Source organism: Drosophila santomea, unplaced genomic scaffold, assembly GCF_016746245.2.
Source record: "Drosophila santomea strain STO CAGO 1482 unplaced genomic scaffold, Prin_Dsan_1.1 Segkk6_quiver_pilon_scaf, whole genome shotgun sequence".
Classification (NCBI taxonomy): Eukaryota; Metazoa; Arthropoda; class Insecta; order Diptera; family Drosophilidae; genus Drosophila; species Drosophila santomea.
Window position 1 is genome coordinate 33,090 of NW_025319002.1, and position 15,566 is coordinate 48,655.

Here is a 15,566-nt window from a genome sequence, read left to right on the forward strand (position 1 = left end):
GCGCATAAACTTTTTCATCTCGTTCGCATTACCTAGTTAAGGGTGATTAAGGTAATTTCATTTCATTTTCTCACACAACCAAGTTTGCCTGCTCAGCACTTATTTACCTGACACGGCATTTGTTTTGGTAGTACACAACATGTGTGTTTTATTACATTGCTTATATAGTTACAGATAGAGTTATTAATGAATCTATTAAAACCACCGCTGGTTTTGGCAATAGCAAATATAAATGTGGAGGGCAGATAAACCCATTACCGTTTGCTTTGATGCCTTTAAATAATTACCATGTATGCGCGTATCGGGCGACATGTCGTGTTGGTATCGATTAGAAAACCCCTGAACGCAACTACAAATCAACAGTAGAGCCGTATGCTAAAGCTATGTAAGCAGGAAACGGAGCTCCTATGTAAACAACCAGAACTCTAATGCAAGTCCTGAATTAACATGGTCAGGATGTGGTTGTTATCGAACTCTCGATAGGGGATTCGATCTAGTTTGAAAAGAACCTAAAAATATGTTACAAAAAAATCGAGTTTATTATTAAACGAAATTTGCTTACCATATGACCTTTGTCTACATGCACATGTCCCAATGTTTTAATGTGAATCCTAATTTCTTACATATGTATAATCATTCAAAGGATTTTTTTTTTATATAAGAAGGACGGTTGGAGCGCATTCTACTTCTTAAGGTATTTACTAAGCTCATTTGATAGAGGTTTATAAGATAACCTAAATGATTTCTTAGAAGGCGATCTACCAATTCGTATGTACGTTTTTAACCGAATACAAATATGTAAGTACACAACTCTGACAACAAAATAATATTGACATCCCCACGTTGGCCGGGAAGATATACATATGCTGGATAAAAACCGCTTCCTGGATTAATTTTTCCGGTACAAAAGCTTATTTAAAGTATATATAAAGTTACGAGTAAGGGGTACTAAAATTTCTGTTTGTCCTAAAAGCTGAAAGCAATCACTGTGTAAACAGGCCTTGCATTTCCTTAAGTTCTCATTATTACATTTGTAAGTCCCAGAATTATATTTCTAAATCTAAATTTCGATATCACAGAAGTCATTCTCACCCCTAATAAATATAATCAGTTTATGCTTAAAATTGAGCAGTTTGTAAACAGTAACTGCGAAAACTAAAAACCATTTTTGTAAAATTGTTGCGGATTCTAGTTCTTAAAATTTAATGATTTTAAACCCGTAATTTCGGGTGTATACCAAATTAGAACGCTTTATGATCGAAAACAACAATGCTATGCTTGGATTTCTTTTCCATTAATTAGTTAGTCATAAGAAAAATTTAAACCAGTCTAAATTAAATATAATCACTTTTAAACAGGGTTTGTTGTATTTTACAATACTTTTGGGTGTTTCTAAACAGTTTCTAGCATTTTTATGTCGTTTCTTGGCATGGAATACATTGTGTGTTGCATACACTGTACTGCCGGGAGACTAGATCTAGAAATGAATGTAAGTTAATAGGTAATTAGAAGCAGACTCAAAAATAATAACATAATTTAAAGAAGCCAATAAAGAGGCGAAACTCACAAAAAAAAACCATGCAGTTTGCAAGAAAACAGTTATATTGACTCATGATTAAATAAAGAAATGGAGTGGTTTATCAATTATGATTTTGGGAGAGATTTTTATATTAGGGAGTTGAGCCCATGGTTCAAAAACATAAAAGATAGTTAAAACGTTAAACATTTTTACAACGTGAGTCTTTCATATGCCTTAGGGGAAATTACACGTGTTTAGTTCTGAGAAATAAAATCAATTAACCAGAGTTTTTTTGTATGAATTCTATCTTATATTGGCTGAATTTCATAGATTATTAAAAAAAATTAAAACGTCGCGAAAGGTCCTTTTTCGGGGTTGTCCACGGACTTTGGGCACTAGTATTATTTTGACTGTAGCTACATATCCTACCTGCAATATAAAGAAGACTGGTGAAGAAACGAAAATTCGGATCAAAAATATATATAATATATATGATCTTAATGTCTGCACTTGCGTAGAAAACTTGTAGTAATAATGGTATATACAGCTGCAAAAAAATAGCTCACTTGCACAATAAAGGGTTGAATAAGTCCTCTAACTATATTTTAGGGTTTAAGAGAAGCTTTAGATGGGAACAATTTACCTTTTAGGAACAAAAAAACTACTACAATTGTTTTATTAATTCTTATCTTAATTAAGAAACTTTATTATGAACGACAAAATTGGGTTTAGAATAAAATAGCACCACTTCATGAAAAATGCTTAAAGTTTCAATTAAAACAATGTTAACAAATGTTTGCGTATTAAAACTACGCCTATCGTGCTTTTTTAATATTTGGTAGTGTATTCCTTATTACCAATAACAGCTGCGCAACGCTTTGGCATGAAGTCAACCAGGTCGTGGCACCGTTTTAATGTTTTAAGGTATTTTGCTCCAGGAACCCTTCATTGCAGTACAATGGTATTCGTTGTTAGTTGGCTTAGAAGCTATAACGGCTTTTATAATATCCGACCAATGATTTACGATGGAATAACGGTCTGGGGACTGTGTAGGCCACTCCAAACCAGGAACACATTTATTTTGGAACCAATCCGTGCTTCTCCTGCTGGTGTGCTTGGAGTCATAGTCTTCTTGAAAGACCCATTTTAGCGTCATATCGTATTCGGCTAAGGGGTATTCATCACAATACATTTACCATGTATGCGCGTATCGGGCGACATGTCGTGTTGGTATCGATTAGAAAACCCCTGAACGCAACTACAAATCAACAGTAGAGCCGTATGCCAAAGCTATGTAAGAAGGAAACGGAGCTCCTATGTAAACACCCAGAACTCTAATGCAAGTCCTGAATTAACATGGTCAGGATGTGGTTGTTATCGAACTCTCGATAGGGGATTCGATCTAGTGTGAAAAGAACCTAAAAATATGTTACGAAAAAATCGAGTATTCTTAACTGGGCGATTCTTTATTATTAAAGGAAATTTGCTTACCATATGACCTTTGTCTACATGCACATGTCCCAATGTTTTAATGTGAATCTTAATTTCAACCTTAGTGGCACACTTTCTTGGATTGGCGGATATCCCTTGAATCCGAATTTCATTCCTGTTCTTACATAATTTCAATTATTTCAATTATTGGAGTTCAATAAAATAATTGTAATTATAATCATTTAAAGGAGTTTTTTTTATATAAGAAGGACGGTTGGAGCGCATTCTACTTCTTAAGGTATTTACTAAGCTCATTTGATAGAGGTTTATAAGATAACCAAAATGATTTCTTAGAAGGCGATCTACCAATTCGTATGTACGTTTTTAACCGATTACAAATATGTAAGTACACAATTCTGACAACAAAATAATATTGACTTCCCCACGTTGGCCAGGAAGATATATATATGCTGGATAAAAACTGCTTCCTGGATTAATTTTTCCGGTACAAAAGCTTATTTAAAGTATATATCAAGTTACGAGTAAGGGGTACTAAAATTTCTGTTTGTCCTAAAAGCTGAAAGCAATCACTGTGTAAACAGGCCTTACATTTCCTTAAGTTCTCATTATTACATTTGTAAGTTCCAGAATTATATTTCTAAATCCAAATTTCGATATCACAGAAGTCATTCGCACCCCTAATAAATATAATCAGTTTATGCGTAAAATTGAGCGAAACTCACAAAAAAAACCATGCAGTTTGCAAGAAAACAGTTATATTGACTCTTGATTAAATGAAGAAATGGAGTGGTTTATCAATTATGATTTTGGGAGAGATTTTTATTTTAGGGAGTTGAGCCCATGGTTCAAACAAAGACATTAGAATAACAAGATGCGTAACGCCATACGATTTTTTTGCACACGATTTTTTCGTGGTGGCTTTTCAAGTGGCTCCAGGCTCTCTCGAAATTTTGTTCAAAAGCCAGAGAGCGGAGAGCTCTAGAGCCAGCAGCTCTCTTGTACGCATACAGCGACAGCTGACCACTGTATTGGTGCACACGTATGCACATGTATTGTAAAAATGACAAAATATGCCCTTCATTTTAGAAGTTCTTAGACTTTAAATCTATATTATTTTTTATAAATTGCCACCACTTAAAAACTATAGTTTTGCATTGCCTTAACATAACAATTATTTAAATTTAACATAGAAATAATAATAGCACAATCTATGTACATAATAATATGCATAGTTTTTATTAGAGTATTCAGCGTGCGACGTGTGAAAAATATAAGACGACAATGATTCTTCGCTGCTTATGTCCGCACTTCGTGCATCAATAAGATCAATTTTGCAATAAAAAGTTTTCATATGTTTATTTATTTTATAAATAATATTTTAGATTATGAATTATTTTTATGAAATATTTATTTTTTAAATGTAATAAGATTCACTTAAATTATTTTTTTATATTTTATTTTGATATTTTTAAAAAAGCGCGCAATTATGGGTGGTATGAAATGCTCTACGAGTAACGGGTATAAAAAACTTCTTTCAAACCATAAGAGTTACGAATCGAAATTGACCAAAACATTAATCAAATTTGTTTCTTAAATCAAAATTGATTTCGGCCCTAAAATCGTCTTCTAGCATAAGCACGCACACAACCACACGATCTCCTTTATTGTTTTTACTCATACAAGCAAGATAACGCTTTCGATTTTAGGCGAGCGAAAAGAGAGCAAGAGAGAGAGAGCAAGAGAGCGTCACCAAAAAAGTGGCTGCATAGTGCAAAACCAATTTATGGCCGTTACGCATCTTGTTATTATAATGTCTTTGGTTCAAAAACATAAAAGATCGTTATAACGTTAAACATTTTTACAACGTGAGTCTTTCATATGCCTTAGGGGAAATTACACGTGTTTAGTTAGTTCTGAGAAATAAAATCAATTAACCAGAGTTTTTTTGTATGAATTCTATCTTATAGAGCATTATGTTCTGACTATAATAGATTCTATCCTATTATCTCTAATTCTGACTCTCTGCCTTTTTTAATAATTATATCGCGTCTATCTTCCCGCGATTCGAGCCGTACGATAACCGGCAGCGCCCCTCGGTCGGTTGGGCGGGAGGTGTGGCCGTGGGACTCGCGCGTTAAAAAAAAAAAAAAAAAAATATTGGCTGAATTTCATAGATGATTAAAAAATTAAAACGTCGCGAAAGGTCCTTTTTCGGGGTTGTCCACGGACATTGGGCACTAGTCATACCCGTTACTCGTAGAGTAAAAGGGTAAACTAGACTCGTTGAAAAGTATGTAACAGGCAGAAGGAAGCGTTTCCGCCCATATAAAGTATATATATTCTTGATCAGGATCAATTGCCGAGTCGATCTGGCCATATCCGTCTGTCCGTCCGTATGAACGTCAAGATCTCAGGAACTACTAAAGCTAGAAAGTTGAGATTAAGCATACAAACTCCAGGGACATAGAAGCAGCGCAAGTTTGTCGATTCATGTTGCCACGCCCACTCTAACGCCCACAAACCGCACAAAACTGCCACGCCCACACTTTTGAAAAATGTTTTGAAATTTTTTCACTTTTGTATTAGTCTTGTAAATTTCTATCGATTTGCCAAGAAACGTTCGGCCACGCCCACTATAACGCCTACAAACCGCCAAAAACTGTGTTTAAGACTCTCCTTTTCCCTTCCACTAGCTGAGTAACGGGTATCAGATAGTCGGGGAACTCGACTATAGCGTTCTCTCTTGTTTTATTTTGACTGTAGCTATATATCCTACCTGCAATATAAAGAAGACTTGTGAAGAAACGAAAATTCGATTCAAAAATATATATAATATATATGATCTTAATGTCTGCACTTGCGTAGAAAACTTGTAGTAATAATGGTATATACAGCTGCAAAAAAAATAGCTTCCTTGCACAATAAAGGTTTGAATAAGTCCTCTAACTATATTTTAGGGTTTAAGAGAAGCTTTAGAAGGGAACAATTTACCTTTTAGGAACAAAAAAACTACTAAAATTGTTCTATTAATTCTTATCTTAATTAAGAAACTTTATTATGAACGACAAAATTGGGTTTAGAATAAAATAGCACCACTTCATGAAAAATGCTTAAAGTTTCAATTAAAACAATGTTAACAAATGTTTGCGTATTAAAACTACGCCTATCGTGCTTTTTTAATATTTGGTAGTGTATTCCTTATTACCAATAACAGCTGCGCAACGCTTTGGCATGAAGTCAACCAGGTCGTGGCACCGTTTTAATGTTTTAAGGTATTTTGCTCCAGGAACCCTTCATTGCAGTACAATGGTATTCGTTGTTAGTTGGCTTAGAAGCTATAACGGCTTTTATAATATCCGACCAATGATTTACGATGGAATAACGGTCTGGGGACTGTGTAGGCCACTCCAAACCAGGAACACATTTATTTTGGAACCAATCCGTGCTTCTCCTGCTGGTGTGCTTGGAGTCATAGTCTTCTTGAAAGACCCATTTTAGCGTCATATCGTATTAGGCAGAGGGGGGCATCACCATATTGTACCATATTCATTTTGATCCATGATGGTTTTTATCGGATGTATTGGCCGAACTCCATAGACTCCTCAGTTCGGTAGCAGCTATATATGGATCCTTCTTGATCACGCGCACTACCCTTTTGACGTGATGGGTGCCCAGTGATTATTTTTTCCCCGTGTTTCGGTCTTCTCATTGAAGGTGATTGCATAACGTCCGTATGAACGTCGAGATCTCAGGAGTTATAAAAGCTAGAAAGTTGAGATTCCACAAACCGCCCAAAACTGCCACGCCGACACTTTTGAAAATTATTTTGATATGTATGTCCAAGCTCGTGCTAAAATGTCAAACACTGCGAAATTGTTTTTGGATTCGACATACGTACATCAATACACCGAGATGCGTATATTGCTGGAGACTGAGTTTAGTCGTCAGTACGTATGCAGCGCAGATGTTCATGAGCAGCTCCGTGATCGAAAAAAGCGAAAGCAGGAATCATTCCACGAGTATCTTTTGCAGATGAGAAAGATTGCAGCACTTGGCAGCATAGATGCACGTTCGGTAATAAGCTTTATAGTGGATGGCCTAAAAATGAGGAGCGACTTTAAATACACTCTCTATAGTTGCAAATGTTTTAGAGAGCTGCAGGAGAGCTGTATGAGGTTTTCGAACGCGTAGCTGAAAGAGGAAATAAGCCGTTCCAGTCAAGCGATGGTAATTGGACACCAAACCAGAAGAAGCAGCACGAGTTCAACGATAGAAAGAATCATTGCTTTAACTGTGGATCCGCAGATCATTTGCGTAAGGATTGCAAGGCTGCCACAAAATGCTTTAATTGCAACAAAGATGGACACATATCTAAGAATTGTCCTGGATCAGATGCTGGTATTCAAGTTGTGCGAAGTTCGAGTCGCATGAAGAAGGTCACTCTTAACGACGTAGGAAATGAATGCCTGGTGGATACTGGAGCCGATGTATCTATATTGAGAAAGTTCATCTTCAACAAAATTCAGAATGTCGTCCTAGAGAAAAGCGCTTCGAAGTTGCGTGGGTTAGGAAAAAAAACAACGAGCACACTTGGATGCTTTTTTGCTGATGTTGCGGTAGACGATGTGACAGTTTCGCAAAAGTTTGTTGTCGTAGAGGATGAAGACATCGATGCTGATCAAAAACTATAAGGCATTGGATTCGGTTGCAGAGGTCCCAGTTAAGCTGCGACTTGTTCCAGATGGCGTGATTATCCCGAAAAAAAAAGGGAAGTATAGGGTGTTTTTTTTAGAGGTATAGAACTTTAAATTGCAATAAAACAACGATGGATTATTCGATTGACATGAATTTTATTGACATGAAAGATAATCTTGTGGCATTACATTTTAAATATGATTTCTGGCATATGACCGCCACGGCTGGCTCGGATGTAGTCCAATCTGGACGTCCAATTTGCAATGACTTTTTCCAACATTTGGCCGTATATCGGCAATAACACGGCGAATGTTGTCTTCCAAATGGTTTAGCGTTTGTGGCTTATCCGCATAGACCAATGACTTTACATAGCCCCACAAAAAGTAGTCTAGCGGTGTTAAATCACAAGATCTTGGAGGCTTATGAAAAATCGGGAACAACAGCAATCTCGTTTTGGGCCCATTCGACGAATCTACGCCTTGCTTGATGATCGTTTGGTTTCAATTCTTGCACGAGTTGGATTTTGTAAGCACGCATGACGAATTGCCAAACCAAACTGAGAATAAATCACTTGACAGCTGTTAAATCGGTCGCCGTCTTGAACAGTAATGCCAACTTAAAGTTCTATACCTCTAAAAAAAACACCCGTTATTTCACCGTGATGGATTTGGAGAATGGCTTCTTTCACGTTGCTGTAGAAGAAGAGAGCAAGAAATACACGGCATTTACCACCAAATCAGGACTCTACGAATTCAACAGAACGCCGTTTGGATTTCGAAACTCGCCGGCTGTTTTTATTCGCTATGTGAACCACATATTTCAGGAGCTGATGAACCAGGATACTCTGGACTTATATATGGATGATATAATAATTTACGCCGAGACTGCAGAGCACTGTTTGCAGAAGATGGCACTAGTTTTCAAAACAGCAGCGTTTGGTTTGAAGATCAAGTGGCGAAAATGTCACTTCTTGCAGACAAAGATTTCCTTCTTGGGTCATAACATCGAAAACGGAAATTTATGGCCTGGGCAAGAGAAGACGGCAGCAGTTAGCAAATTTTCGGTGCCGAAAAACGTCAGAGCAGTAAAAGCATTTTTGGGATTGACCGGATTTTTCAGGAAATTTGTGTTCAACTATTCACAGATTGCACGCCCATTAACGGATCTGCTGCGTAAAGATGTTCGTTTTGAAATGGCTGAGCCTCAGATGAAAGCATTCCAGAGGCTAAAGGATGCGCTGACAAAGGAGCCTGTTTTGAAACTATATACCAGAGGAGCCAAATCCGAGTTACACACCGACGCATCGAAAGACGCATTTGCAGCGGTATTAATGCAATGGTCGGATTGCAGACTTCACCCAATTCAGTATTGGAGCAAGAAGACAACCGAAGTTGAGTCTCGCCAACACAGTTACATTCTCGAAGCAAAAGCCGTGTATCTAGCGGTTAAGAAATTCAGACACTATTTGCTGGGAACACCGTTCAAATTAATAACAGATTGCGCTGCATTCAAGCAAACCCTACAGAAGACGGATGTGCCAAGATTAATTATCTGCAGGAATTCGAGTTTGCAGTTGATCATCGCCCAGGTGAACGATTAAAGCACGTTGACTGCCTTAGTCGATATCCCAACCGTGTTAGCGGTTCTTATGAGGGATATAAGATAAAAGGTGGACTTGTATAAAGGCAGTGATCTTCTTGTAATTCCGAAAGCGATGAAAAAAGATGTTATTGTCGACGCCCACAACGCAGGTCACTTTGCTCTTCAAAAAACGGTCCATTGTGTTCAGCAATCCTATTGGATTTCTCATCTAGAGCAAAAGGTTCAGCAGGTTATAAGCAACTGCGTAAGATTCATAATTTTTAACAAAAAGCTGGGCAAAAAGGAAGGACTTCTATATTGTATCGACAAAGCTGATCAGCCACTTCATACGTTGCATGTTGATCATCTAGGTCCCATGGATGCAACTGGAAAGCAATATAAATACATATTTGCGATGGTAGGTTCATTCACGAAGTTCATATGGCTTTTCCCTACAAAGACTATGAGCTGCGAGGAAACATTGAAGAAAATCGAAAAATTGGTCGGAAGTTTTTGGCAACCCAGTGCGCATTGTTTCTGACAGAGGCTCCGCCTTTACGGCCAACTTGTTTGCAGAGCATATGAAGAAAAACGGTATTGACCATGTTTGGAGTACAACCGGAGTTCCCGAGGAAATGGACAGATCGAAAGGGTGAACCGCACAGTTTTATCAATAATATCAAAGCTTTCATCAAAACATCCAGGCAAGTGGTTTAAGGCAGTAGCAGCGGTGCAGCGAGCTGTTAATTCCCACGTACATGTGTCAACGAAAAAGTCACCACTTGAGCTAATGTTTGGCGTGAAAATGAACAATAAGCCCACCGATCGAATAACACATCTTTTAGAAGAGGAGATGTTCGACGAGGAACGCCACCAGCTTAGACAAGAGGCCAAGACCAATATTCAGCGGGCACAGGATTCGTACAAGAAGAACTTTGATTCGAATCGAAAACCAGAAGTGAAGTTGGAGAACTAGTTGCTATTCGCCGGACACAGTTTATCGCAGGAAAGAAACTGGCTGCCGAATATTTGGGGCCGTATGAAATTTCTAAAGTCAAAAGAAATGGCCGTTACGATGTTCGAAAAGCAGCTGACGTAGAAGGTCCCACCAACACTACCTCCAGCTGTGATCACATGAAGTTGTGGCGTTACGTGCAGGACAATGATGATGCTTGGTCATCTGGGACAGATGAGTAATCAGGAATGGCCGAATGTAAGATGGTGAAGCAGCGGGGAGTCAGCAGAAAAGCAGTAGAAAGACAGCAGAAAAGCAGCACAATACTAGCAGAAAAATCAGCAGAATATCAGCAGAGGATTAAGCAGTTCAACATTAACATTACAGCAGCAGCTAAAGAGTACATGACGCGCTATGACATTGGGGGAAGGGGTGGCAACGCGAAAGCAAGAAGAAGGGAGATATCAGAAGAAGGAGGAATCAGGAGAGACAAAAAGTGACGCCGAAGCAGAAAAAGTGTAGAAAGTAGAAATAGGAAAGTAGAAGGAGTTTTATTTTTATATAAGAAGGACGGTTGGAGCGCATTCTACTTCTTAAAGTATTTACTATGTTCATTTGATAGAGGTTTATAAGATAACCTAAATGATTTCTTAGAAGGCGATCTACCAATTCGTATGTACGTTTTTAACCGATTATAAATATGTAAGTACACAACTCTGACAACAAAATAATATTGACTTCCCCACGTTGGCCGGGAAGATATACATATGCTGGATAAAAACCGCTTCCTGGATTAATTTTCCCGGTACAAAAGCTTATTTAAAGTATATATAAAGTTACGAGTAAGGGGTAACTAAAATTTCTGTTTGTCCTAAAAGCTGAAAGCAATCACTGTGTAAACAGGCCTTACATTTCCTTAAGTTCTCATTATTACATTTGTAAGTTCCAGAATTATTTTTCCAAAGCCAAATTTCGATATAACAGAAGTCATTCTCACCCCTAATAAATATAATCAGTTTATGCTTAAAATTGAGCAGTTTGTAAACAGTAACTGCGAAAACTAAATAACATTTTTAAAAAATTGTTGCGGATTCTAGTTCTCAAAATTTAATGATTTTAAACCCGAAATTACGTATAGTCATAAAACTGGTGTATACCAAATTAGAACGCTTTATGATCGAAAACAACAATGCTATGCTTGGATTTCTTTTCCATTATTTAGTTAGTCATTAGAAAAATTTAAACCAGTCAAAATAAACTATAATTAATAAATAAACAATAATTAAATTTAACCACTTTTAAACAGCGTTTGTGGTATTTTACAATACTTTTGAGTGTTTCTAAACAGTTTCTAGCATTTTTATGTCGTTTCTTGGCATGGAATACATTGTGTGTGGCATACACTGTACTGCCGGGGGACTAGATCTAGAAATGAATGTAAGTTAATAGGTAATTAGAAGCAGACTCAAAGATAATAACATAATTTAAAGAAGCCAATAAAGAGGCGAAACTCACAAAAAAAACCATGCAGTTTGCAAGAAAACAGTTATATTGACTCTTGATTAAATGAAGAAATGGAGTGGTTTATCAATTATGATTTTGGGAGAGATTTTTATATTAGGGAGTTGAGCCCATGGTTCAAAACCATAAAAGATCGTTAAAACGTCAAACATTTTTACAACGTGATTCTTTCAAATGCCTTAGGGAAAATTAAACGTGTTTAGTTAACATACAAGTTAACTTTCGAAGCAGTGGTTTTCAGCAAACCCAGTCAAGTGTCATTGTGTGGCCCTCATAATCCAATTGATAATTTTTGAAGCGACGCAGTCACCAATACCAATATATAACTTTTGTCCTAGAACCATATTCCCGTGAAGAGATGCCAGAACTTTGTTGATTAAATTAAAAGTTCCGTGCGTCCTTTATATACCGCCATATTATAGTTTTAGTTATTCAATCTTTAATCTATTTTTTTGGCTATGATGACATTTCACATTTGTATTTTTTCTGAGAAATAAAATCAATTAAAATACAAGTTTTTTTGTATGAGTTCTATCTTATATTGGCTGAATTTCATAGATAATTAACAATAAAAAAATTAAAACATCGCAAAAGGTGCTTTTTGGGGTTGTCCACAGACTTTGGGCACTAGTATTATTTTGACTGTAGCTATATATCCTACCTGCAATATAAAGAAGACTTGTGAAGAAACGAAAATTCGGATCAAAAATATATATAATATATATGATCTTAATATCTGCACTTGCGTAGAAAACTTGTAGTAATAATGGTATATTCAGCTGCAAAAAAAATAGCTCCCTTGCTCAATAAAGGTTTGAATAAGTCCGCTAACTATATTTTAGGGTTTAAGAGAAGCTTTAGAAGGGAACAATTTACCTTTTAGGAACAAAAAAACTAGTACAATTGTTCTATTAATTCTTATCTTAATTAAGAAACTTTATTATGAACGACAAAATTGGGTTTAAAATAAAATAGCACCACTTCATGAAAAATGCTTAAATTTTCAATTAAAAATATGTTAACAAATGTTTGCGTATTAAAACTACGCCTATCGTGCTTTTTTAATATTTGGTAGTGTATTCCTTATTACCAATAACAGCTGCGCAACGCTTTGGCATGAAGTCAACCAGGTCGTGGCACCGTTTTATGGTTTTAAGGTATTTTGCTCCAGGACCCCTTCATTGCAGTTGTTAGTTGGCTTAGAAGCTATAACGGCTTTTATAATATCCGACCAATGATTTACGATGGAATAACGGTCTGGGGACTGTGTAGGCCACTCCAAACCAGGAACACATTTATTTTGGAACCAATCCGTGCTTCTCCTGCTGGTGTGCTTGGAGTCATAGTCTTCTTGAAAGACCCATTTTAGCGTCATATCGTATTCGGCTAAGGGGTATTCATCACAATACATTTACCATGTATGCGCGTATCGGGCGACATGTCGTGTTGGTATCAATTAGAAAACCCCTGAACGCAACTACAAATCAACAGTAGAGCCGTATGCTAAAGCTATGTAAGAAGGAAACGGAACTCCTATGTAAACAACCAGAACTCTAATGCAAGTCCTGAATTAACATGGTCAGGATGTGGTTGTTATCGAACTCTCGATAGGGGATTCGATCTAGTGTGAAAAGAACCTAAAAATATGTTACGAAAAAATCGAGTATTCTTAACTGGGCGATTCTTTATTATTAAAGGAAATTTGCTTACCATATGACCTTTGTCTACATGCACATGTCCCAATGTTTTAATGTGAATCTTAATTTCAACCTTAGTGGCACACTTTCTTGGATTGGCGGATATCCCTTGAATCCGAATTTCATTCCTGTTCTTACATAATTTCAATTATTTCAATTATTGGAGTTCAATAAAATAATTGTAATTATAATCATTTAAAGGAGTTTTTTTTATATAAGAAGGACGGTTGGAGCGCATTCTACTCCTTAAGGTATTTACTAAGTTCATTTGATAGAGGTTTATAAGATAACCTAAATGATTTCTTAGAAGGCGATCTACCAATTCGTATGTACGTTTTTAACCGATTATAAATATGTAAGTACAAAACTCTGACAACAAAATAATATTGACTTCCCCACGTTGGCCGGAAAGATATACGTATGCTGGATAAAAACCGCTTCCTGGATTAATTTTCCCGGTACAAAAGCTTTTTTAAAGTATATATAAAGTTACGAGTAAGGGGTACTAAAATTTCTGAACGCAATCACTGTGTAAACAGGCCTTACATTTCCTTAAGTTCTTATTATTACATTTGTAAGTCCCAGAATTATTTTTCTAGTTGCAAATTTCGACATCACAGAAGTCATTCTCACCCCTAATAAATATAATCAGTTTATGCTTAAAATTGAGCAGTTTGTAAACAGTAACTGCGAAAACTAAATAACATTTTTGAAAAATTGTTGCGGATTCTAGTTCCAAAATTTAATGATTTTTACCCCGAAATTACGTATAGTCATAAAACTGGTGTATACCAAATTAGAACGCTTTATGATCGAAAACAACAATGCTATGCTTGGATTTCTTTTCCATTAATTAGTTAGTCATAAGAAAAATTTAAACCAGTCTAAATAAACAATAATTAAATATAATCACTTTTAAACAGGGTTTGTTGTATTTTACAATACTTTTGGGTGTTTTTCTAAACAGTTTCTAGCATTTTTATGTCGTTTCTTGGCATGGAATACATTGTGTGTTGCATACACTGTACTGCCGGGAGACTAGATCTAGAAATGAATGTAAGTTAATAGGTAATTAGAAGCAGACTCAAAAATAATAACATAATTTAAAGAAGCCAATAAAGAGGCGAAACTCACAAAAAAAACCATGCAGTTTGCAAGAAAACAGTTATATTGACTCATGATTAAATGAAGAAATGGAGTGGTTTATCAATTATGATTTTGGGAGAGATTTTTATATTACGGAGTTGAGCCCATGGTTCGAAAACATAAAAGATAGTTAAAACGTTAAACATTTTTACAACGTGAGTCTTTCATATGCCTTAGGGGAAATTACACGTGTTTAGTTCTGAGAAATAAAATCAATTAACCAGAGTTTTTTTTGTATGAATTCTATCTTATATTAGCTGAATTTCATAGATTATTAAAAAAAATTAAAACGTCGCGAAAGGTCCTTTTTCGGGGTTGTCCACGGACTTTGGGCACTAGTATTATTTTGACTGTAGCTATATATCCTACCTGCAATATAAAGAAGACTTGTAAAGAAACGAAAATTCGGATCAAAAATATATATATTTACGAATTCAGACCGAAAGTTTAATAAAAAAAAATAACACGGTTGGTTTTTCATATATTATTATATGTTTTATTAATTCCAATAGAGAAAGAACTAGAGCCTTTGGATTATCACTTAGTTGGATAATGGATTTCGAAGTTGAAATGGGCCTTAGCAAAGCTACCGCAATTGATAGCGTACTCAGAACTGAACTGCCTTATGGGGACATGTTTGCATTTATACAGGCAGATTGGGATAGCTTAAGAGCGAAGTTTAAGAGAATTAAGTTATAAATGTTTATTAAAAGAGAAGCTCTCAAAAAATAGGAGAGAGAAGCTCCCGAAAAATAGGAGTAATTGGAGAATCCTGAGACCATTGCGTGGGCGGAAGTTTTTGTTATTTCAGTTGGCCAGCCAAGTGGTCAAATTTTTACGATTTGTTATTTCAGTTGGCCTCGCCAAGTGATAGAATGTTTAGGGGACGACTTTGGCTCGATCGAATGTTTAGGGGACGACGTTGGATCGATCGAATGTTTAGGGGACGACGTTGGCTCGCCACAGAGTCTAGACTTTCGAATATGATGCTGTGCGTAAA

At 36.3% G+C, this 15,566-nt stretch overlaps 1 protein-coding gene across 3 annotated transcripts in view; it reads left to right on the forward strand.

Moving 5' to 3' along the window:
- Nucleotides 1-567: 567 nt before the first annotated feature.
- The window catches only part of LOC120457663 (unconventional myosin-VIIa-like), a 419,197-nt gene continuing 404,198 nt past the window's right edge, over nt 568-15,566 (forward strand). For all 3 annotated transcript variants that reach the window (XR_005617072.2, XM_039645159.2, XM_039645160.2), the window contains exons 1-2: nt 568-694; nt 751-798. Coding sequence is in view for 2 of the 3 variants with exons in the window: in XM_039645159.2 (XP_039501093.1) it covers nt 771-798 (28 nt within the window). In the remaining variant the exon portion in view is untranslated. The remainder of the gene's footprint in view (nt 695-750; nt 799-15,566) is intronic.